Source organism: Lathamus discolor, chromosome 5 (genome assembly GCF_037157495.1).
Source record: "Lathamus discolor isolate bLatDis1 chromosome 5, bLatDis1.hap1, whole genome shotgun sequence".
Taxonomy (NCBI): domain Eukaryota; kingdom Metazoa; phylum Chordata; class Aves; order Psittaciformes; family Psittacidae; genus Lathamus; species Lathamus discolor.
This window is the reverse complement of record NC_088888.1, coordinates 64,480,493-64,505,633: the sequence shown is the minus strand read 5'-3', so window position 1 is coordinate 64,505,633 and position 25,141 is coordinate 64,480,493. Positions and strand designations below refer to the sequence as shown.

The following is a 25,141-nucleotide window of genomic DNA, read 5'->3' as shown; positions in this document are numbered from 1 at the left end:
AAGTAACATCATCTCTTCTTTCATAGCCGTGGCAGCTCAGGCCATATGCTCTGCATAGGCACCTTGGCATTTGCTTAAATGGGGATAATTGCTGTTTGAGCATCTGTCTTCTACACAAAGTTTGACTTAAACTTGGAGCTGAAGATTCCCATATTTTATCTTCAGAGTTGTCTTTTACCTGCTGTCAATGTGCAGTGAGCTCCCCTTACAGCATTATTTATTGAACAGATTCACAGTCTAGGACAAAGATAAGTCAGAGTGCCCATTGGGTGCAGGGTTGTATCTTCATTTTAGGAACATTTATGGCCTTAAGGCTGTCAAATAGCCGCCTTCTAAACTGTATGAAAACATTTGTTCAGTGTTACCAGTCAGGAGCAAGCTCCGGGTTGCAGACTGGTTTCTTCTTTTCAGTGAGGGTTTGTTTCTGTGTTTCATCCAATGCTATGTGAAGTGGATGTGGAATAACGAGTGATGACCTCCTGTCATTCCTAACATGGCTTATCTCTCAAGAGTATCCTACTACTTTAATTATGAAGTTTGTGAGGAAGAGGGGGCATCAGTGATACAGTAACTAGTGTGTGGTTAAGTTTTTTAAGTATAATAGTAAATACAATTTGAAAGTCTTAATGAACCAGATTAGCAGAGCAATTTGTGACATGAAAAACATAGTGGTAGTCAGATTAACTGATTGCTTACATTAGCAAAATTGCTGTGGGTCATGTTAAAACTCCAGTAGTTTCCAGGCTGACAGCCACAGTAAATGCTTGATATTGGGGATACAGTTTAGCTACACCTATGAGGTGTGAGAATAAAAAGAACTTGCAGTCTCCTTTTTACCATGTTACTGACCTTAACCTCCTGTATTTTCAGTTAAGTCCCTCAGATAGTGATGCTTAGTTTGTCTTCCACATAGAGTTGTCTTGAATCCACCAACATACACAAATGCCAAGTTATATGTGCTGTGGCCATAAAGTACATAGTTGGGAATATTTTTACTCGGAACTGCTGATGGTATTTTCTTTGATTACAGATGCAGAACTAGTGCTGGATTACAGCCTCGACGGAGATGTAAGGGACTACCACAAACTGTATTGGGAAAGAGAGTTCAAGCCTGTGGCAGAAAAACTTCTTGATAGAATTCAAAATCATCAGTCCTTCCACCTGTGACTGGCTATTACTCCATTTTAATCAGTCATATTTTTTTGGTGCTATAGATTGACCAGCTTTACATTTCTAATATACCTGTACTTTGCCATTGGTAAGTATATTGGACAGTGTGGCAATTTAATTTTTAAGAAGTCAGTAAAGCCTGGCATTTATATACTGGATCCTACCTGTTGAGAAGCTTGCATCCAGTTTTTGCATGTGTAATTACTTTTTACAAGGTATTTAAGCTGATGAAGCAGCTGCTCGGTGTGATCTGTCTATTAATTGCATAGTTTCTTGGCTGGGAAAATGAAACGAAACTACTTGCTGAACGTTTCATTTTTAAAAGGTAAATTACCACTGAGTGGTACCAGTGGGCCTCTGTGGTACCAAAAATGCTGTGCACTGTAAAAGTGTGTTACGTGCTTGGAATCGCAGCTTGCCTACAGGCTTTGACACACTTTTACTTTCTATGAATTCTCCAGCAAGAGTAACCCAAATGCACTCTGCTCTTAAATCCTGAGCTTCATTCTCCAGATCAAGTGCTGCCCATGGCCAGGGGGAAAGCTGCTTCCTTTTTCTTTGCAAAATCCCCCTTTCTCTACCTGATACTGTGTGGCTCGGGTATCTTAGCTCCTGCCTTGGTGGTTGTGGGATGTAGGTCCAGCTGTGTTGGAAAGAGGCTTTTCTGAATTGGGACTTCAAGTCTTAAGGCAAAACACCCCTATCCCTGATGTAAGTGAAGATTTTAGGTAGTCTGGTGTGTTGTTCTTTCAGCTGTTGCCACGTTCCCAGGCCTGTGTGCCTGTACTGCTCAGACTGTCTTGGCCAGCCATCTCCCCTGGGCTCATGTTTCCATCCACAGGGCACAAAAAGGCTTTGCATCCTTCACGTTCCTTCTGACTGATGCTGTCTTATTGCTAAGTTTTCATCCTTTCAGAGTGTAGAAGTCCCTGCTTGTTGCTTGTGTAATTGCGTTGCTCAGCAGGTGCATCACTGGCCTCAAGCATTAACAGCCTGACTGGCTAGAGAAAGCTTCACAGACCTGACCCATTTGCTTCTTTTCTGACTGCAGATCACTAAGAACAAACCACTGAGCAGGGGCTGCTGGGCTGCTGGCTGTGATCCTGAGGGTCAGCAGCCTCGTGTTGTGCTGTGTGCATCAGGAGAGCAAGTCTTCCCCTGGCAATCCCCTCAGAGAGGCTGGAGGAATTGGTTTGAGGCAGCAATTTGGAGCTCCCTCAGTGGCATTGCTGTAGCTTTGACATTGCCTGGACCTCTGCTTCCAGGTGAGGAGATGAAGCGAGGAGGCTGGGAAGCACAGCTGTAGTAGAAGGGCAGGGAAACTTTCTTCGTAGTTTAGGTCCCTGCTTGTCAGGGACTTTGCTGTTAATGGGACAGGGCGGACAGATTTCATGGTCCTGGTTTTGGGAGTGGTGCAGAGGCTCTGTAAGAGGTGCTTGGTAGTCATCAGGGCTTACAGCCTGCAGGGGAGGCCAGCCCATACCAGTGGCCAAAGCAGCCCTGTGGCTTCTCCCTCCTGCCCTGCTGTCACACACGGCTGCTGTTGCCACTGGTTGCCACTGTACTTAACAGCTTTGGCTTGGTTGCTTTTGCTTAGCACCACAGACGCCTCAGCATGGAAAATGCCCAACCATCTTCAGGCCCTTTCTCCAAAGTAAGCAGCATGGTGTGTAGTTAGGGTTAGCTGCAGGTTGTGGTTACTGCTGCGGTTGAAAATGTGACCGTATGAAGCCACTGGCACACACATGCTGCAGTGTTTGCTGCTTGAGAAGGCAGAGTGTGTCTGCAGGTACCTGCATTTGCCTGGATAGCACAAGACAGAAACAGCCAGTTCAGGCTTCTCAGAAAATTTCCTGTCAGCCTTTGACCACCCCCAAAAAGCAACCAGAGTATCAGGTGCTTCAGAAACTCCACTTACAAACTGGAGAGGCATTGCTGAGTCCTTAGGCAGGCAGAGCTTAGCTTTATGCTGTGGCCTTACACAGGAAAGTTTTGCTCTGGCTGTGGAAAATTAAAAATCCTGCATTTTTAGTTAAGAGGAAACAGCAGATGCTTCCTGTTAGTCACATTTTTTGACAGTTTATTAATCTTTCTCCCCTCGATCTTTTTAGATATTTTAGCTTCTTGGACTGTAAACTTAAAACTGTTCTCAGAATGTTCTGTATTCAGAGCAACCAGTCTGAGCTAACTGAGAACCAGGCCAAGGGACAGGAATCTTAATTTCATTCTGCTGGTGGACTTGGGAAAATCTGTTTCTTTCCTGCCCTATGGATAAGGCTCCTTCCTGTAAGCAGGTGGGGTTTCTACACTTACAGGGTAACCCCCATCACAGCCAGCAGTAGGAGCGTGTCCAAAAGGCTTTGTCACTCACTTGTGGCAAACCCTCCTGCTGCCTGCTACCTCTTGCCATAAAATCCTCAGGGTAGCTGCTCAGACCTGGTTGTCCTTCCAATGGCAAATGCCCTTCTGGCACCAGGCTATGGAAATCAGCAGCCAAAGATGGAGCTAAGTTCACTACAAGAGAATTTTAAAATCAGTTTAATTCAATTCTTAAAATAATATTTAGAGCTGGTTATTGAAAATAGGTGACTATATAAATATACAGTTGTAATCTCTGCCCATTACCTGGGAGGAAAGAGAAAACCCAGTATGACAGAGTATTCCTCAACACAGGGTTGAAGACTATGGGAAGCATGAAAACACTGTAATAAGAGATTTAGATCTTCACTCAAACTATGTTTTTTTAAAACTGTGTTTTCTCCCATCATTTTAGACTCAACTGCACAAAATCTCCTTTTGCCATTTTCAGCAGGTTTCCTCAGTTACCAACAGTTTACAATGGTCTCTGAACCGTTTCTGAGTATACCAGCAAGAACGGAAGTGCAAAGTTCAACCACGAGGAAACGCCAAGAGAAAAAGTTGTTACCTTTATTTAAAAAATACCAGTAATACTGACAAATTTAAAAAGCAATTCACACTCATACAAAAGTATTCATGTGTTCTCCAAACCCACGGTGTATTAAACGTCAGCATTGTAATCATGTTTTGATTTGCTAAAAATAGATGGGTTTAGCCTAGTTATTTAAGCAACTGCAAAAATCAGTAAGACCAGCATTGGGCACGTAATACAGTAGGACTGTTTGGCAGCCTAGAACACATTCCCACACCTGTCCTAGCTCCTCCTTGATTATCCTTGACAAACAGGATGAGGAGCCACTCGACACTTTGCGCAGTTCCATCTCGAGAGAGCTCTGAGGACACGAGTCCCCTGCTTCCCACAGGAAGCCCATTGCACTTTGGAGCTCACCACACTATGCTGGGCAGCTGTCCCTTAGCACTTTAAGGCTAAACTATTAGAGAAAACTGACTGCTATCTTTCAAATGATCAGTGTGGACACAAGAGGTTTCGTTCTGATTAAAGAAGAAATCTAAATAACAAGGCTTTTCGAAACCACACACAAGGAAGGCTCAGACAATAGCAGTGCTCACTTTCACTTGTAGCTTAACTGGAACAGCCCGGGGCTGTTCGCTTCACCAGCACAAATAGCAGCATCAAGATTTTTCTAAAATTATTCTCATAGGGAAAGCAAATGTCATCAAGTCCCACTTTGTTCACGCTCCAACTCCCATAGGATTTGCCTTAACACAAGATCTATGCATCTATCGGTTGCTATATTGCCACAAGTTCACAGGGAGTCCTGTGCTGTCTAAAGCCAAAATACCAGGAGCAGGCAGCACTGCCACACACCCCTGTTTTTTCAACTGCCAAGCGTTCACTGCCGAGCAGCAGCAGTGATATTCCAAACACGGAAATAGGTGAAACTAAAGGAGTTATGGCACAATGGGCATTGTAACTTAGAGCTACCATTGGTCCTGAGGCTTCGTATCTTCCTCTGCCACGCTGCAGAACATTCCAACATCGACAGGCAGCTGGAGATATCAGGTCATATAGCGAGTAATAGCTCTCAGAGCATAAAGTAGTTCGGCTTGCATCCGAGCTTCTACCAGAAGCAAATTTACATGGACCTTTAGGAAAGAAAACAAGCTGCACTTTAATGGTGTGCTCACAGCGAAAGCATGGCTTTGGGGCTGTGGGTTTCCTATTAGCAGCAGCAGTGGGGCAGCACTTTGTGTTTTGGCTACCCAGATAATTAGTTCTATCTGTAAAGCTTGCTGAGGGAGCAAAGACTGAGCAAACATGTCTGTATCGGGTCACAGAGACCCTTAAGCGGGGCAGGGTCACAGGAAGAGGCAGTCCCCTTTAACAGACCAACTGGTTTAGCTGGAAAAAACAGAGCAGCTTTCAAACACACAAGCCCTTCTGCAGCAGCAGATTGTGCACAGCTTGGAAATAATTGTTCAAATTTAGCTTAAAAGTTAATCAATTAAAGGCAAAAGGGTAGTTGGTACCTGTGGAGCACAGGGGGTTGTTAACAAAGGAGGAGGTGATAAGGTCGTTTGCCCCTGTGGGACAGAGAGAAACACACAGGTAATTATCACCTGAACAGGATGGAGTGGTGAGCTGAGATGAAGCACAAGATAACATGCCATAAAATTATTGTCTTTATTGAGACAGTAGCTTTTGCAGGTAAGAAATGAAGTTCCCCAGGTCATGTCCTCCATGTCTTTACTGTGTTTCTTTGAGGATGATATCAGAAATTGTGTGGGGAAGAAGGTGAAGAATACTCTCTCACTGACAGCAGGTCAGCTGTGAGTTTGTTGTGGCATGGAATGGCTGCATGTGCTGCCTTCCATGAGGATGGATGGTGATGGCATTCAGTGACATGTCCATGTATGGTCTTTGGATTTTGATGGCTTTGGAGATGCAAAGTTTGGGGCTTTAAGGATTTGTGTGCTTGAAAAGCTTTTAGTCTTAACTAAAACACACGTATAGTATTTCACTTGAACAACCTTAAATCAATGTGGTTATAGTACCCTATTATAACTGGGTACCTCTAAACTATTTTCACAAGTTTAGCCTTTCACAAGTTTGGCCTTTCACAAATAGAGCCTCCAATGATATGAGCACTGAGTAAGGCACATTTATGTCTCAGCACTGTATCAGCATTCATTTTTAAGTGGGGCTTTTCTTCCAGAGAAGTTCTGGAGAATATGAACTTGATGGAGCAGATATCCTGAGAGTTAACAGCACAACATATTTCTGGGAGGTGCAATTCAGACTGTCACACAGCAGCAGGACTTTAGGCTTTAACACGAAGTAACAGCTTTGGGCCATTCAGACTAAAAACAATCACTGGACTGCAAAGACCCTGGGCCAGGATGGTGGCTGCTCTGGGTCTGAGGGCCTCACATCACCTCACAGCCTTTCTGGGGCACAGGAGCTAACAGCCAAGGGGAATGCTGCGCCACTTAGGTTTTATCCTCCCATACAGTTCAGAGCTTGTGCAGTCTGTGTCAGCTGTTTGCTTGCAAGCATGCAGTAGGAAATAAATTATTTCGGCCTAGGAAGTACTATAGCTCCTAAAGAATTTACTGGATCTGAGCAGAACCCCATTAACACCAGCTAAAAGCCTCAATGCTACTTGGGTGACTGTGGCTGTTAAGTGTGGCAAGTGGACCTACAGTTCATATGCAAACCATACCTTCTCAGAGTGTTCAAACTGCCTCCAGAAGCTATCATACATTCTTTTTGTGGTCTTTTCAGGAGTGCAAACCACAGTCTTGATATAAACTTTAAAGCTGCGGTCCAACAACTGATTAATTTCACCGTAGTCATAATCATCGTATCTGTTCAGAAAGAAAGAAAAACACTTTCATTTTCCAGAGCGAGTTACATCACTTGCAGTGGTTTTAAGTTCCTATGGCAAAATAAATTACTGTGTAATTTGTACCCTCTGTCCCTCTCCCATAGACAAAATTATGTTTAAAAATACCTGCATGTTTGCTATAACTAACTTTGCTTCAATCTGATAAAGAACAAAAGGCCAGTGCTAAAAAGTGATGTGTTTGCTTAGAACAGAAGCAGTAAAACTGACCTTATTCCAAACATACAATGAATATAGTTCCAAATAGCTCGTCGTAGCATTGAGGTATCCACATCTTTGTGCATGGCCATGGTGTTGTAAGTCAGATTATAAGCAATGTGAAACTTCTCATCAAGTAGTTGTCCCACATCTGGGTAAAGACGATTAACCAAGGAATAGCCATGGTCTTCCCAGGAATAATCCTTAAAATAAGTAAAAATGGAGAATGGAGCATTTCAGAAATTAACTTGTGCACACCTAGCACTTTACTGCAATTTATCTTGGGGCAGGTGATCTGTGGGGGGTGTTCATTTGCTTGCTTTGAGCCTTTGCATCCAGGGGGCACTAAGTTACAGCCTGGCAATGTCCAGGTTTGGCATCTGGTACAACAAACTGACAGCACCCTAAGCCTCCTGAGAGCAGCCCCCGGCCTTGTTACCTGAACACGAAAGGTGGGCACGTGCATCCCATGTCTGGAGAAGTCTTTGTAACCATAGCTGGTGTCCTCAAAGTGGCGAGACACATCTCTTGCAGGTGCTGATTCTTCATCTTCTGTAAATTCAAACAGAATTTCACACAATTTCAGTAAGAACAGACTGGACATGTACTAGCAGAACTCTTGCAGAAGAATGGGGGTCTCTGTGCTCTAAACTCACACTTTCCCTGGCCTACCTGTATTACAAGCTTTTGTTACAGCTCAGTGTCACTGCAGCTCTGGGTTTTTGAGGCAACTCCAGAAAAAACACTGATTCTTTCTTACAAACACCTCTTTCCCCCTTCTTTTGTCTGCCATTCTTCATCCTGTCCCCTATGTCTAGGGGACGCTTTGCTCCTAGCTCAAGAGGTCTGTGAAAATGTCAAGGGAAAAGCTCTTATTCCAGAACACAGACCTCTGAGACTTCCACACCAAGTTTATTTCAGAGGGAACTGCTGAAGAGTGAGCAACCCTAAACTTGCAAGAGATTAAGTACTGTCTCACAGTTGTCTGGAAAGCAACCTTTCACACGCTCTAATAGCTGCTCGTTGTAAGGGCTTCTTTTTACAGTGTCTTGTGATATTTTTAAATCTCTTGCAATCTCTCTCTCTTGAGATTCTATTTCTGTTGGAAATTTCTATTAAACATAATATTGGCCAGTGGGTGTTACAGCGTTTTTGAGAGAGGCCACAGATCTTGGCACTGCTTTGCTCTGAGGCATTCTCGAAAGAAAACAAGGCACCCCCAACCTTCATCCCTTCAAAGAAACTGTGGTGGATTTGACACATCTAATAACATTCCCCCCCCCGCCTTTTGTGGTAGTATTTCGTCAAGTGATTTGGGAAAGTCTAAGTACATACACACACACTGCAGCTGTTCTACCTGAAGAACAGACGAACATGCTCTCTCTCTTCTCCCTTTCAAAACGCGTAGCCATCTCTTCCTGGCTGGCTTCCTCTTCATCTCTACACTCTTGTAGCTGCTTCATTTTCTCCATTAGAGCTTCAACTTCACAGACAGACTCTGTAGACTTGAAAAGGAGTGAGAAGCATTTTATTTCCATGTCCCAAGAACTGTGACAGAAATCATCAGGAAATCGGATTAAAACACAACTTACATCCTTCAGTTACATCTTCAAGTACTGAGTTCCTGAGGAAAACAGTTCTCAAAAGAAATCTGTACTGACCCAATGTTCACATTTAGTCATTATCTTTTCTCAATTAGATCCCTGGTATTTTTTTAGCATATTTTTAGCTTCACAGCTTTTGGGAACAAGTGGTTCTCACACTAAAATTAATTTCTCTTACTTCATCTAAATGTTTAATAACTGAAAACCAAGGAGCTGTAACAGAAATTCTGATAGAGGAAGTAACCACAATTTACTGCCCAACTGAATTTTCCCTCCTCTCTGCTCACAACGAAACATATTGAAGGAAAAAGGAAGAGTGAGTGTAGAGGCAGATTTAACAAAGCCTCAAAGGAAAGCTAGTGCAAGATAACTGTATTTCACAAGAGCTCTTTCAACACCACGACACACTGTTAATTCAACATCTGGCCTTGTAAAAATCCATCAATACATAGCAAAGTCATCTCCAGTCTATACACTTCTGCCCCTTTCCCCTCTGACTTTTGCAGTTTGCTCCTTCAGAGAAGCAGCAAGCTCCAGCAAGTAACATTTAAATGCCACCCACAGCACTGCAATGACCTCTCACAGCAGGGAACCTGCACTGACGATACCCTGTTACTGCTGTTCTTCAGCCAACGCTTGGTTCACATTGTGCTCTTCACTAAGTGGAAGCAAGTACAAATCAGCTAGCACAACTGCTGCAGGCAGGGAATTTGCATTTAGGGACAGAGAATTTGGCGTGGTATGTGGTGTGATGTATCACAAAAACCTCACGGCAACAAAGTCAAAGACCGGAATCAAAGGGAGAGCCAACTTTCTCCGGCACCCATGGAACAAGCACTACTGCTCAGAATATACATAACAAACTGGCTGAGATCTGGAGTGATCTCAGTTTGTTAGTATGAATGACAAGAGACCAGAAAAATAGACAACTTAGAGACTGTATCTTTGTCTGGCCCTTTGGTAATTCCCCCTAGTTTAGCAGTGTCATTATAGCTTCTCCTAAATATGTTCTGGCTGGTACTCATGTGGATTAGGTTCATCGACCCCACTCTCACTGAATGCTGACAGGCACCCTCCATGTATTAAGTTTACAAAGAAACTACTGCAACTCAACAAGACTGCTTGTGCAGACAGGTACTTACTGGAATACTTCCAGTTGGGCTGGCATGAATTTCATCCACCCCGTGGTAACCATTTGTAATATCACACATGCAGTAGTTACTGACAGAAGGGGGCCTGAAGGTGTGACCCCCTTCACAGTCGATCTCTGGGCTGATTCCACAACCAAACGTGAAGGAAGCAAGGGAGTGGTAATGTGTAAGGAGAACGACTGCATGGATGAGCTCTGCCAGGGACCAGCTGTTCTCTTCGGTCTTCAAAAGTTGCTTTAAAAATAACACAAGTATTAAAGTCATTCAAATGATTCCACCTTAATGCAGTTTATCAACACAGTTCTTTACTAGGTAGAATTATTTCTCCAATGTCCGCACATGCTTCCTAACCCTCTGCTGCCAGTAGCATGCTCAGTGCCCTCACCAGGAGACCTGCCAGCCATAGACTCATGTGGTTGAGCCACAAAGGAGATGGCTTCTCTCCCCTCTCTGGCCTTCAGCTATTCAACCAGTTGGGGTTTTCACTTTGCACCATATGGTTTGTACAGGGGCCAGACTGACTGACATCAGAAATTTCACACCTCTGGTGGAAGAAGGAACCACAACAGTTGCATGTTTCTTCAACGGGCCTTTACAGTCTCAGCAAACCCTGGCAACTCCTTGTGCACCAGCTGTGTGAAAACTCAGCACCAGGGCTGGGCTCCCTCCATCATGTCCCTGTGGGTGGTGGAATGCTCTATATTTGACAAGAAGCTTCAAGCCCCAACTTCCCCTTCAGGCAGGAAAGAGTGGGAGGTTTGGGGCCTTCTGGTGGAGCGCACGCCCTCCCCCCTGGCCCAGCACCCTGCCTCACATGAGCTGTACAAGGGCACAATATCGCACAGTATCACAGTAATACAACACTGAAAGCCAGTATCACAGAACATCATTCACCCTGACTGGTTCTTAACCCTAAGAATCTGTGATTGCATTACTGATAACTAAGGGTACACTCACATTACCGCATGGAAGATTTACCTCAATATGCTCCTTGGTGATAAGCCAGGGTCGGTGAGCCAACATTTTGTTCAATTCTCCTAAATTTTGCAGTTTTTGAGGTGCATTTTCTAGACCATTCAACCATTTAGGGTCTCCACCGACATGAAGGAAGTCATTCACATGGAGGTTAACAAGGTAAGAGCACTGGTGTCGTGCTGCAGCCTAGAAAGGGAAAGGCAGTTGTGATACTGAAAACAGTTACAGTAAGTTGGTGCTTTATGACAAATACCACAAGTCATTGTTTCCTCAAAATATTCAAGAATAAGACTTGCAGTGATCAAAGGTTGAAGTAAGAACAAGTTGAGATTAACAGATCAGCCTGTTTTGATTATTGTTCTCACAACGTAATTATTCCTCATTCCTCACACATTATAACTATGCTGGCTACAGATGCAACGTGCCTGTATCCAGGGAGAAGCACAGACACAGCTTTATGGTGTGACCTGAAGTAAGCAATCCATACTGCACAGTACTGCCCAGGGGAAGAAGCAAAGCTGCCTCCTCCAGGTGTATCTTCACCAGCAAAAACAAAAGCAGGTTTCAGAACACATACAAGCAAGAAAGACTCAGGGCAGCTTTTCAGCAAAGAGCAGACCCAGTGTCATTCATTCAAAAAGAAACAATCACAGAATCCTAGAATGGTTTGTGGTGAAAGGGACCTTAAAGCTCATCTAGTTCCAAGCCCCTGCCATGGGCAGGGACACCTCCCACTGGACCACTTTACTCATATTAGGACACAGCCCAAGATTTTAATTCAACTTCAGCGAGCAAAGACCACTGAACTGGCAGATTGCAAGTTATGAAATCAACCACTTCTGGCAGAAAACTTGCTTAGAATGTAGAGGTTCAGAAACAGATGATGGGATGGACTATCTAGTTAGAGGGAGGTGTATTCGACAGGACACATACACAAAAAAGCCTTCCTGAAAAAGATTCTGAGATACTAAGGAAATCAAAATGAAAGAATTGTCTTATTTTTTAACAGGTTTGTTTCCCCCCCTCTTTCTCACAGTCCCACAAAAACTATGAACAAAAAGTGCTGCTCTTATGAAACAATTTGTAAACCAGACACAAACAAACCTACTCTGCTTTTCCCCTTAGCTCCTGATGAAATGCCTCTCCAACTAGAAACTGCAAAACACAGTAATCATTGCTATTAAACAAGACCCGACTGTTGCCAAAGCGGCTCTTGCTGCTTTCTGTTCCAGCATACCATTATCCCGATGTAGTGTCGGTAATGAAGCGGGAGCGGGCCATCCATTTGCAGCAGATAGTGCTGAGTTTTTAGAAAGCTCTCAAGATACTGGGGGTGGAAAACCATCACCAAGGTAACGTTGTCCAACCGGCCCAGCGCAGCGAAAGAATCCGCAAACAGTGCGTGCATCGTGGCGTCTTCGTTTCCCACCTGGATTGTCTGAGTGAACAGAAAGAGCAATCAGTAATGCTGTCAAAGAAGTACCAGAAAAATAGCAAATACATAAATTAGCCACAGCATCCCAGAGATCCTGGTGAAAGAAATTGTGTTACAAATCTGTTAATGGCATTAAATCAGTGCGCATAAGGCAAGGCATATAAAATCCCTTTAATACCTCTCATTTAGGAGATCACAAATGGTTTTATCAGCAAAAGGAGGTGTTTGGCTTTACACTTTCTTTTGTACAGCACTGACTTCTCATTTTTAACTGTCTCCACTTTCTTCAGTGCCCCTATTTGATCTAACTTAGTTTATTAAACAACAAAAAGCTAACTGAATAATCCTTTTTACTATGGGGAAAAGAAGGAAAGAAGCAAAAAAGCTACGATGCCAAGAGAGAGAAATAAAAGGAAATTGAAACTTTAGGTTCTAAAATTCCTAGAAAACCACAAGCATATTACTAATGTTTCCCCTGCTCCAAATTCTCTTACCAGATGATCCCAAGAGAAGCACCAGAAACACTCAGCCACAACACTCTGACACTTCTCAGATTATTCAGAACGGTAGAGGCAGCTCAAGATAAAGCAGCCCCAGAGCAGGGGGCAGGTGCTTTGTAGACCAGTAGGAAACTACATCCGGGTGTTCACAGGGAAACAGACACTTAAAGCAAACAGTATTGGGTTTCTCTTACGCTAGATAGCAGTGTTAAAGGAATCATAACTTTTCCAAAGCTCCCCAGGGCTCTCGCTGCTTCTGTACACTGGAACCATGGCCAAAGTCTCACCAGGACTGAATGTGATCACAAGTGAAAATCTTTGACAGCTCAGCAGCTGTCCTGAAACCAAGTGTGGGTTACTACTAAAAGGGTGTTCCTTAAAAGCATAAAGTTCACTGTGTACTTGAAAACATTACCACACCTCCTTCTCCGGGATGAATCTGCTTGGTCCGTGTCCCAGTGGTCTAGGAATTCTTACTCCAAGTTCCTAGAAAAGAAAATTACACCATCTCAGCATTTAGTTATAAACAGCTTTTAGCTGTGGCTGCTAGAAGGAAAAGAGTTCTGCATTCAGAGCTGGGCTTATCTGGGTACTAGTGGTACTCTTACACGGGTACTTCTACTAGTACCGTTTGTACAAACACAAATCATGTTTTATACAAGTGCTTTATAATTAGCCACACTTGTTTACGGTGTACTCCCCACTCCAGCAACAAAAACCGCAACAACAAAGGCCCTGCCAACCGAAGCAAACACACGCAAATTCATATGCACACTACAGCCTGGTTCACAGAAAATTCTGCATCGAGCATATTTTGGCAGGGTGTCCAGGACAAGGAGTTCAGTACACAGCCGTCTGCTGTGTGGTTATGCCACTGATACAAAACGAGACTGGTGTGTGTGTGTGTGTGTGTGTGTGTACATCCGCAGTACACCAGCACATAACACTCTGTGCATCTGTCAGGAAATAGAACAGCTGTAACCCTAATCAGATTTCTTTTTCCCAACCTCAAAGAGCTCTTAAACTGCTGAAAGTACCTGATCTACATTTGCATCTGCTTCTTTTCAAGACAGGATAAAAAGCTATTCACACTGGGAGGGAGGAAGGGGGTTTTGCTCAATCAGAACAGCAGCAGCCATGCTATGGCCAAGTTGCCTTGCAGATGAAAGGGAGGCTGAATAGGATACTCCTCCAGCAAGTTCTCTACTTGCCCTCTCCTTTGGCTAGATGAAGCTTTCTGCAAGCCTACAGTACCTTGGGCCCTTCCTGTAGCCAAGGAGCAAACTGCATAAAAGACAAAGACTTGGGTGCATTTGTGTCCCGCCTGTTAAACCATTCTGCTTGGAAGGGTGGGAGCCATGGGCCCAAGAGCAGCTTCTGTATTTGGCATGATCAGCCGTCACAGAAGACCCAGCAGGGTCCATGGTGCATGTACCAAAGCAGGACATGGCCTCACCTTGCATAGTCACACGTGCCCACCTCCCCATCACCACAGAGGCTCACTCCTTCATGTGCACAGCACTTGCTGCAAGCCAGCTCGACTGTGGGGACTGGTCCCCAGGCAGTGGCATGGCTTCCCCAGGAAAGATGGGAGCTCCCAATGGGGCAAGCTGATGGCACAGTGCTCTTAAAGACGGATGGAGACCTGGGATTAAAGCTGAGGATAGAGCTAAGTGCTAAACACTAGGCTACACATAAACTAACAGTCTGGGATACTTATCTGTTCTTCTCTCTTCCCTGGTCACCTTTTAAAACCTATCCATTGCCACCATTCCATAGCCTCCACACATCATCTTCTGATGATACCAACTCCATCCAGGTTCTCAACTGGGTTTAGGTTAATAAATATCTTGTATGGAGCATTGAGCCAGTTCAGGCCATGTAGAGCACAGGGACTCCTTCAGCTGCTTTAGGCCTCAAGAGCAAACCAAGTCCCTAAACGCTGACTGCAGTTTTTAACCTTGCTACATAGGCAAAGGCTGTTGTAACAAGCAATACCAGCTGCGCTCACTATTGCACTTCTTCTGTCTCAGCTGAGGTTTCTATTTGCACGAGAAGCAGTTTTATTAATCAGTTACTGTTCCCTGAACTTTCCCCTAAGATTAAAAACCAGCTTCAGAGAGCCAGAAACAATCATAGCAGATCTAAGGCAGAACTGCTGAAGCCCATCAGAGTCTGTCAGTCTCCTTAAATCCTAAGTGAGATGCCTTCATTTCTCAAGTCTTACTTGGATAAAGTGAGATCAAAGGGCAGCTCTCACTGCTTGTCTTTTCAGATTCTCCCTGGGACAATAATGTTTGTGATGTAGCTTTATCCTGCTGAGGGTCCCAACATCCACAAACAGATTCTGCCTGCCAACTAAGTCTCTAGTAATGTCACTCATAGGATGTATTTTTCATCTTAAAACCACCTTCTCTCCTCAAAGCCCTAGCACAGTACTTATCTCGGCTACAAGTACACCAGCAAATTAGAGAAACATCTTACATCCAAATGACAGCAAGGGAAAAAAGTCTGTACACGTCATTTAACTTAGCAGATGTCTGCAGTTGCCTGCAAATGAGGCTCTCCAACAGAAATACCTTGAAGTTTAATCCTTGAACACGTTTCAATCTTCTTTCCCAGAACAATTATAGGAAGAAAAAACCAAACCAGAACAACAGCAGAAGATTAAGAACCTGCTATCAGCAGGCTGCTGTGTTTTGCCTCACAATCTAAAATACATCAGTACCAATACACTTTGCATTTTTTAAAACCTTGCAGAAGTCAAACTACTCCGATTACACTGTATCTAACAGGTTACATTACTGAAGTAACCAAACCCTCTCTGCAAAGGGACTTAAAGAGGTTTTTAAGGATTGAGTGAGTTCCATCCCCCTCATGGCACCAGCCTAGCACCGGAGGCACCTGGGTTCACCTCTCTGTTTTGACTTAGACCTTGCCAGGGATCTGTGAAGATGCTCCTCAGTTTCCCATCTGCAAAACGTTTCTTCCAGAGGGTGCTCAGAACAGATTCTTATTGTGAGGCCCACGGTTACCACAGTCATGAGAGCTGTATAAAATCTGGCCCTTTGGAAAGCGTCTGAAAATCGTTATTCTTAGAAGCTGTGGCAGACCTTTTAACAAGTGCTTGCCCTCTTTTTCAGAAGCAGCATTTAATCAAATTCTCCTAGTACTAGAGAAATAGCAGATACCTCTGGGTGCCCCCAGTATCCCAACAATTCAAATACTATATAGACATAATACTCAAAACAGTGCTAGAAGTATCTTCCCTTAATTTTGAACATATTTCTATGCTCCATGTTGTCCTTCACTAATCAATCCATCTTCCAAATACACTCAAGAATCACCACTCTCCAGCTTTCCGTCTCCAAGGCAATACCCAAATCCTGACCAGCCATACCACCAGGTCTCTCTCCAGCACCTTCCCCATGAAGAAGCACCCGGGACACCAACAAGGACTTGGCAAAGCAGCTGGGGGGGGGGGGGGGGACTGGGGCAAGCAGCAGTTGTAAGCAAACAGAATCTATTTTGGTTATTAAAGAAGCACCTTCCATGTGATTCCAGACCAGGGAGTCGGACACCAAAGTGACCTACTTAGTGCCATGTTTTCTGCATCAAAATTCTCCTGGCTTCGTTCCTTCCCCTTCTTAGCCTTGCCCCTCCACCTCCATTCGGTCTAGAAACTCTGCAGCTGGATACAGCTCCAAGCTCAGCAGAAAACCAACCACAAGTGAGGTGACAACAGCAACAATAATAACAATGACAACAACAACAATACATCAGAGGCACTCCATCTTCAACGCCAGAACATAAAACTCAGATGACTGCAAAGCTGAGCACCAAGGGTAGAAGAGATTCTACTTTCAGCACCCAGAAGTTCTTGGCTAATGGAGGAAGCTGGACCTCGCCAGCTGGCAATCCACTCCACTGCCCACTTCCCAAAGGTACCTTGACAGAGAAGCAAGACTTTAGCCATACAAATGCATCACTGTGCTGGCAGAGACACTCGAGAATCACAGAAAAGCCTCCTCTTTGCTCTTCTGTGATGTAACTTCTATTTCTCTACAGCTACTATTATTACCTCCATGGGTCCTGTGGTCACCAGATACCTACAGTTTCTGAATCTACACATCCCTCATCACTGCCCTATCTGAGCACCTCACCTCATGCATTTAATTCATGCAACAATCCTGAGGCAGGGCAAGAGTATTACCTGCCATTAAAAAAACCCCACACCTGAGAAACATAAACACTACATGTCTATCAGAGGCTGCTACAGAAGACTGGCGGCTGGAGCTGAGCTCTCTCAAGTCGTGGGCTAATGCCCTAACCACCAGGCAGTGTGTCTTTTCAGAGACTTCTCAGCCAGGAAATATGCTTTATGCAAATCTGCACCAAGAAACAGCTCTGGAGGGCTGAGACAGAAGAGTTAATGAGACCAGTCTGCAAACTTCATTATGTACTTCCCAGTCACCATTCTGCCCCACCAGTCTGGCCCTCTTACGGTACGTCCAACTTCACAATGACAACCAGACCCAAAATCTGTATTGCATGCACATATGCACTCAGAGAAGACCACTCTAAAGCCACAAAGACATACAAACTCACTCTACTTACTTACAGCTGTTCTGTATCTTAAGACTCTGTCAATCAAGACCACTTTCAGGTAACTTTTTTAAGTGCCTTGACAAGAGCAGGATTCCCATGGAATTTAAGTAACAGTTGAACTGCAAACGCTTAGAAGAGCTCACCTCTTCAAGTGACAGAATACCATCTCCTTTGGTTCTGAACCTCTTCAAAATATAAGTGAAGAAAACAAAAAAAGGCACCTTTAAACAGACACCCAATATCAGAAATTCCACCTAAGAACACTGGAGCCAAGTTAAGCAACATGGCAAGATGCAGGATCTCTAGATCAGGAACAGTTCCCTACCTCAGGCACAGCTCTTGCTCCATGGGGCACCTAAACTGCATTTTCAGACCCCTGTTCCTCTCCACTGCTGACTCCTGGCAGCCAGAGCTCTTCCCACAAAACCTCTCCCAAACTCTTGAGTGTTGTCAGATGAGTATGGGGACTTGTACCAAACTGTTACTTTTCAGTCATTTGGGATTCAGGAGCTGAGCACCAGCTATGAACCACAACCTTCAAACTGCTTCCCTGGTGTTAGCACAGTGAGTCATTTTGCTCCCCTCAAGTACAGTCAGTACCAATATCAAATGTTATCTCCCAGAGAAACTTATTTACATACTTACTTAAGCCTCCTCTAAGTGCAGAAGAACATTTTATCATAGACAAGCCACAGGCAAAGTGAAAATACAATTATCAATTCACTAAACCACATTCGGATTAACATCTTCATCTGAATCATCTGCGTCCCCACTAAGCATTAAATACTGCTAGAGCCAAACAAAATTATATGAAAATCATGCCCTTATGCAATATAAAACAATCTAAAGGAAGGAAACAGAGAAGGGAAATTAGGTTGAGGGGACCTTTTTTGGAGGTAACATTTTCCCAGACAACATAATCTAAATGCATTCCTGCCCAAGCTTAGGGTTAAGAAAGGCACAATGAGCTGTGGCTTACAAACTCTTCCAATATAATCTCCTAGTAGAATAACCTCCTCCCCAAAAATAAATGTGCCAGCGCTGAAAATTCAGCTTAGTGTGTACTACGATGAATCTGAAGCTGACATAAAAAAAAACAACTTAGAGCTTTATATGCTTGTAAGACAAAATGTCCCAAACCACCCAAGGCAGGCTTTGGCACTTACCAGTCTAAGAGGCCTTGTGCTGCTGCTGCTTCACTCACTGTGTCTGGTTCCTATTTCCCCTTTAAAGGTCACCAACAGCAAAACCTCACTGTGGTGACACAGGCTACAGATCTGGACTTTTCTTGTTTAGAATCGAAGTGGCAAGTGATTCATCACTAAACTGATACATACTCAGCTCAAAAGCTGTTATCTTCAGTTCTGCTAAAGGCTCAGCCTATCATTCAGCTGAAGCACTGGACATGTCCACACTTGCACTGATCTTAAGAAGTGACAGCAAGTACTCCCTCTCTGTTACAAAGCACTTTGTTCCCCAGACCTACTGCTCTTTACCAAGATTAGAGCACAGCAAACATTGAACTGTTGCTGTTTCACAGAGAATACATTATTCTTACATGAATTTAAATACATAAATGACTCCAATTTAAATACCAGTAAGTGTACTTTCTCTGAGCATCTCAAAGTCCTTTGAAATACCAGGTTTTAAAAACATCCCCAACCAGTTTGTGTGATTTGATTCAAGACAGAAATCAAGGTGACTGTGTGCCCACGGTCACACACCCTGTTCACAATGGCAGGAATAAAAGCAAAGCCCAGGCTCCTCACCCTCAAACTCCAGCACCTCTTCTCTGGCCAGCTTCTGGCACCGAGCAGTACGAGCAGGTCCAACTGGAGCAGTCTCAAGTGCTACCTATTCTTCCTTAGCAGTAATAGCTCTTCCTGAAGTGGTTTTGTGACACAACTGCCTAGACACCACAACCCAATTTACTTTTGATATGAGCTCACTGAAACCAAGAGGGTGAATTTCAATGATTGGTGCTTGGCTTTTCTATATGCCAATTCTGTAATATGCATAATGACAGAAAAAGTATTAAAGGGGAAGAGATTTAGAAGACACACCTGCAATGTCCATGCCATCAACACTGTTTAAATGACAATAGATCAGTGACACAGAACAAGTTTAAACATGACAGTTACAGTATGCACTATGTAGACTGCACTGCTGGGTCATGTCAAAGCAAAGCCGTGTGTATCTAAGAGTACCAGATCTATACAAACAAGAAAAAGAGGATTTAAAAATATCTTTTAAAAGAAAAATCTTAACGTCGTGACACTAAGAAACTTACAAAAGAGATCCAAATCAGCACTTGAATTCCTGTCCAAAATGCTATTGACTTGCCTTTGTTTGCAGTTACAGCAAGCTCTTATCAGAAACACAACGCCGGCCCCACTGTTTCAAAAGCATAACCCAAGTCTGCGCAAGAACGAAATAAATACCGGGCAATTCATAGGCAAAAAGTACTTGGATGAGCCTAAAACCCCAGCAGACACCCCACCACCAGAGGCGGTGCACAGCCCTTCTGGGACCAGGTGGCAGAGGGGAGGCTAACGACAGCATCCGCACTGGTACTGCAGGCAGCAGCTGGATGTCCCCCAGGAGGGAGCTACAAAGGACCTGCAGATCCCCTAAAGTCACCTCCTGTTGCAGTGAACGTCCTCAGGGGTCGAGCGAGGAGCCCGCAAGGAAGCGCTCCCCCTGCCTCCCAGCTCGCTGCAGGGGGGCCCCGCCCCACTTCCAGCAGGGATCTCTCCCTGGGGATGAATCCGGACAGAAGGAACCACCGACCATGCCGGGGGGTCCAGCCATGCAGGGGTGCCCCGCGGCCCAACCCCTCTCCCCCCTCAGTACCTGCTGCTGGGGGCCCGACCTCGCCGCCCTCACGCCAGCGCTGCGGGGCGAGGGCCGGGCACCCTCCCCTCGCACCCCACGGCAGCTCCACCGCACGGCCCGGCACCGCCGGCACGGAACTGGCCCTCGGCTCCCCGCCCGGCGGCCCGGCCTCCTGCCCACCCCGCGGGAGGAGCGGCGCGCAGGGCACTGCCCCGACGGGGCGGGGCGCAGTGGAGCGGGAGCTGCGTGCGGGCGGTTGCGCCGTTTTCCAGCTGCGGGAGCCTCAACACGTTTCCCGGACAGGAAAATAAGCCCCGGTTCAGAGCCGGCCGGAGGGCAGGGCTGAGGCGAGGGGTGCCTCTCCCTCCATGGAACCCCGCTCTCCTCAGCTCCCCTGCGCTTCCGGCACGGAGCAAATCCTCGGACAACCTTTCCCCCTCTCCCCTGTTCCTTATGCAAGAGTTTCTACCTTCTCTTTAAGCAACAACGTAATTATGGGTTTTAAACTGAGAAATCGCAGGAGGTTAACGTTTTGTAGCTATCTGTGTGACTAAGTGTGCTGCTGCAGACATCTGGCCTCCTGCCTATTCCCAAGATCATAACAGTCCTGGGCAAACATATGTTTTGCAATCTCGTCAGCAAAACACTCAGCCTTTGTTTGCAGCAGGCTGTACTCCTCTCGCTGACCCCCCAGGGCTGTAAACTCTGCCAGATGCCTTACATCTCCCACCTCTTTTTGCTCTGGGGTTTTATGGCACCAATTATTCCAAAAGAAACAAGCCCCCTGAGCTGTCCTGTGTGATTCTGTTGTTTTGGGGGTTTTCCCTTCCTCAGCAATGTAAGATTTAGAAAGCTACATTTTGTTAGATCACTTTCCTTTAAATATTTTGAATGGAAATAAACTCCCATAGACCACAAGACGAGAACTTAGGTTGCATTTTTGATGGGAGTACAGCTCTGAACCCCTGAACACACTCATATGGGGGAGGAAGGCCTCTGTCTGCAATTCAGGCAGCTCATTTTCAAGTCCTACCAAGCTATCTAACAACCAAGCAGGGAAATTCCATGACACTGAACTTTACACTTCCGTTAAATGTAAAACTGAGCACTGAAAAATTGTTTACAGGCTGTTCCTGTTAGGGGTGTAAGAACCTTGCAGTGAAGCACAGAAAACACCGAGGACAGTGCTGTCAGGGGAATGTGGCAACATGACTCGAGGCAGCAGTTCTGCACATTTCTAATGCTAAAGCTTTAAAGGCTTCCTTTCCTCTCCACTTTCTAAATACCACCACCAACCACTCTGGGCTATACAATTAACTTGGTGAGCCAAGGGCTACTCTACTTCTGAAGGCTTAGCAGCAGCTATGAGGTTAAATTAGCTAGGGATGCCCAGGTATCACAGCTCCGTACCTGGGGCCTTGGCTTTAAGCTGGTAAGTCTTTCCAGAAGAAATGAAGTGTGCTTTACACCTGCTTGTACTTCAGAAAATGCTTACCAGAAGCATGGAAAAAGAAGAATGTGATACTGGCAAGGAAGGTTGCACTTTGTGAGGTAATAAAATAAACTAATGAAGAACACTGTTTCATTCCCACCAACTACTTCCTTACTTCAGGCCAAGACATAACAAAACTAGAAGGAATGGGCTCCTTTTGCTACACAGGCAAAGAACTGGCTTGTGCTCTGAGAAACTGTTGAAAAAGAGTAACTCCCTGGAAGCTGAAATGCAAGATGCCGCCTCACCATAAACAGTCTTCCCAGATGTCAGCTGAAAGGCCACCCCTTCCATGAACCCGTTAACACCTTTGGAAGGAAGGGGCAGGAGAGGGAGGGCAGCACTCTCACAGTTCCCAGAAGTGTTTTTCCCCACTGTGATGGCTTGCCCTGCCTAGATATTAGTTTTGGAAGCCTGTTTATGTTAACATTTGTTGCTATACAAAGAACCTTGGCAGATACAGATTTTTCTCTGACATGTTCCAAGGGAAATTCTCTTGCATTAACCAACTCAAAAGCAGAAGGTAGAGAATCATACCGCGTTCTTTGCTTGCTGCATCAGGATAAATGAAGGCAGTGACAGCACATCAGAAAAAGCAGGTACAAAGGGGAAGAGGAAGTTGCACAGCCATAGCAAACAAATAATAATGCTCTTAAAAGCTCTCCCATATGGCCTGAGTACACAAGCTCTGCTCAGGCCCCAGGTATTTCTCTGCCATCTCATCACCCCACTCCGCTGCATGTTCTCCACCCCAGCCCTCACACCACTACTTCCAAGGTGCGACTCCTTCAAATGGAAGAACACGCAAAACTGAAGTACTGCTCATCTATAAATTAGTACACAACTGGAGACTGAAATTATTTCCTCTTGGGGGCTAGTAAGACAAGCTACAGGAGCACCTTCCTGAGGGCATTATGGTCTGACACCTGCACAAAGCTCATTTGGGTACTAACAAGTGCAGACCCCAGTGCTGCCAGGAGATATGCGGAGAGACCTATGGTACTGTTTGCATAACTTGAGTGTTCCCCTGGGGAAACACAACGGTATGTTTGACCATGTATCGATGCAAGTAAACAGAGATCTAGTAAAATGCTCATTAAGGAAACAAACAGCAGCAAATGTTTAGCATGACAATATCGATAGATACCAATTTTCCTTTCACCCAGAAAGAGCATAGGATAGATACACATGAAGTCACCTAAAGCAAACACCACCTAAAACATGGAAATGTACTCTTTCATAGCAGGCACTTCCATAAAAGCTGCTTGCATAAAGGGATGACATTTAATGTCTGTGCAATCCAAGTGAAGTCATCAGAAACGCAGTTTTTCCTTATTGCTACAGTTAAAGAAACGTCCTGGTGAAACTAAAAGAAGACCAACCAGTTACAATGTGAAAAGCCTGATCCTGCATAATCATATGTCTGTACTTAGCCACTGTAACTGGAATAGTTCCATTTCAGTCCAATTGGGTGACTTATTTGAGTCAAGTGCAGCACAAACAAATGACTGTGAAGAACTGGCAAGCCAAGGTCTTAAATTCTTTCCATAGAAAAGCTATCCAAGCAGGAGCACTCAAAATGCCTGTTACTGCAATGCCCTGGACATCAAATTAATATCCCAGCGGATGATCAGACAGTCCTTTCCCAGGAACATTTACAAGTAAAACCAGATAATTCTTTGGGGCTCTGAGCTACCCCATTTGCATTAGTTTGTAGGACTAGATTTCTCTCTTGTGGTTTCATAGGGTAGTGCCAGCTGTGGCAAGATGTAGCAAGCTCAGCAGAATGGATGTAAATACCAGCATTCACATCCAAATGTTTTTGAACCCCCCCGAGATGAGAGAGGGCCCCTAAGGGCTGCTAGGGCATGGTGTCTCCCATGGCAACTAGCCCTCCAGCTGAAGAGGTTACTCATACTAACCTGAGTGTCAGTGCTCCTCGGGGAGAACAAGTCTCTCTCCTAAGACCTGCCCACCCAGCTGCTGCAAACAGCACGCCGTATTGCACAGTCAGAGTAAGCAAATGGAGGGCTATTTTGGGTTGGGTTTTCTTTGATTGTTTGGGGTTTTTTTAAATTGTTTGACTTTTTTTGATACACAGAGATTAGGTACTGCTAACAGTGACCAGATCTCAAGGGACGTAACTCCTAGCCAAGCAGCCGCAATAAAAGCATAGGGGCAAGAATCAATTCAACCAGAACAGCTCAAGCAGCTCCACTTAATAGGTTGCCTTAGTGAAGTCATCAGGTGTTTCAGCAATGACTAAGCAGCCCCACACTAGCCACTGTGAACACTTCCCTGTGGATTCCTCTCATTCCAAGCTGTCCACAGCCACTACCCTTTTCATCATGGATTTCAAATGTATCTCCTAATCTTTTCTGTACTATACACCTGTTATTTCTAAAACAGTAAAAATCTTTATCGTGATAACAATATGGCAGGCACAGCAATCAAACCATTCATTACAGTGATGAAAGAATTTAAATTAAATAGAATGTACCATCCTAGTATGCAGGGTCAGTAGTTCAAAGCATTCTTGATTTAACCTTAACAATCTGATCTGTCAGTCTTCAAAAAACTCACTCTATTATTAGAATTAGTACATAATTCTGGGAGGAGGATAAACTGTGTTCTCTGTACACTTCAAATTCTTGCTGTATGTGTCAAAAAGGATCAGCACTTAGGAAGGGCATTGCACCCGATACCTTTATAATAATAACAAAACCAAGTTGTTTAGCAGAATGGAGGGCTGACAACTGGCCACATCAGGAAATAAGTTTAAACCAATATACAGAAGTTTTCCTTTTATAGTCTCTTGGATTGCAAGGCTGGCTAAGACTGAACTTTTTACAATATTTAGAGATTATATTTATTGCCAGTTCTTTGAACATTATCCATCCTTGAAATGCTGTTTTTCTGTTTCTAGGTCTTTCTTACGTGCTGCTTTCTTAATGGCCGCACCTTCAGCTTTAATGGGCAAATGACTTCCAAGTAATTAAGGTGGTTTGTGAATAATTACACATCAGGTCATTCCTAGCCCACTGTATCCCCACTGAAAGAGACAGCATCTTTCCTCTCAAAGTTGCAAAAGGCTGTAAAACTCGGTTGTTATATCTGAGCTGTTCTCATAGCTGACTTCAACTTGCCAAGCAAGCTCCGAGAACTCCAGTGAACTGAACTATCTGCTGTTCCCTGAACTATCTGCTTCATCACTCAGGACTCATCCCCCAAAATAGTCATTCTTCTGGTAACTTCTGCCTTTAAAATTCCTACAGCTCACCCCCACCTCTAAACCACACATTGTTTTGTTTCTTCTCTCCCTAAAGCTTGCGCAAATTTAACATTCCCTTCTGCAGTTATTAGCTAGAAGAAGTACTAAGTTCAATT

The 25,141-nt window shown here is 44.5% G+C and overlaps 2 protein-coding genes across 7 annotated transcripts in view; one reads left to right on the top strand and one right to left on the bottom strand.

The window, feature by feature from the left end:
* ARMC2 (armadillo repeat containing 2) overlaps positions 1 to 1,469 on the top strand; it is a 63,465-nt gene extending 61,996 nt beyond the window's left edge. Inside the window, exon 19 of the mRNA XM_065681102.1 lies at positions 1,031 to 1,469. Within this exon, the coding sequence (XP_065537174.1) occupies positions 1,031 to 1,167 (137 nt within the window). The 3' untranslated portion in view covers positions 1,168 to 1,469. The remainder of the gene's footprint in view (positions 1 to 1,030) is intronic.
* A 2,615-nt stretch (positions 1,470 to 4,084) lies between these two features.
* Positions 4,085 to 25,141, bottom strand: part of SESN1 (sestrin 1) — a 79,285-nt gene continuing 58,228 nt past the window's right edge. The window contains exons 1-11 of one of the 6 annotated variants that reach the window (XM_065681100.1): positions 20,281 to 20,453; positions 13,240 to 13,305; positions 12,122 to 12,322; positions 10,888 to 11,070; positions 9,901 to 10,143; positions 8,512 to 8,659; positions 7,594 to 7,706; positions 7,167 to 7,357; positions 6,774 to 6,918; positions 5,581 to 5,634; positions 4,085 to 5,196 (exon numbers count right to left, since the gene is read on the bottom strand). In XM_065681100.1, coding sequence (XP_065537172.1) covers positions 5,110 to 5,196; positions 5,581 to 5,634; positions 6,774 to 6,918; positions 7,167 to 7,357; positions 7,594 to 7,706; positions 8,512 to 8,659; positions 9,901 to 10,143; positions 10,888 to 11,070; positions 12,122 to 12,292 — 1,335 coding nt within the window. In that variant the 5' untranslated portion in view covers positions 12,293 to 12,322; positions 13,240 to 13,305; positions 20,281 to 20,453 and the 3' untranslated portion in view covers positions 4,085 to 5,109. Of the gene's footprint in view, positions 5,197 to 5,580; positions 5,635 to 6,773; positions 6,919 to 7,166; positions 7,358 to 7,593; positions 7,707 to 8,511; positions 8,660 to 9,900; positions 10,144 to 10,887; positions 11,071 to 12,121; positions 12,323 to 12,813; positions 12,892 to 13,239; positions 13,306 to 18,593; positions 18,671 to 19,196; positions 19,274 to 20,280; positions 20,454 to 25,141 lie in introns of those variants that run through there. The other 5 variants (XM_065681101.1, XM_065681097.1, XM_065681095.1 and 2 more) reach the window with 5 other exon arrangements.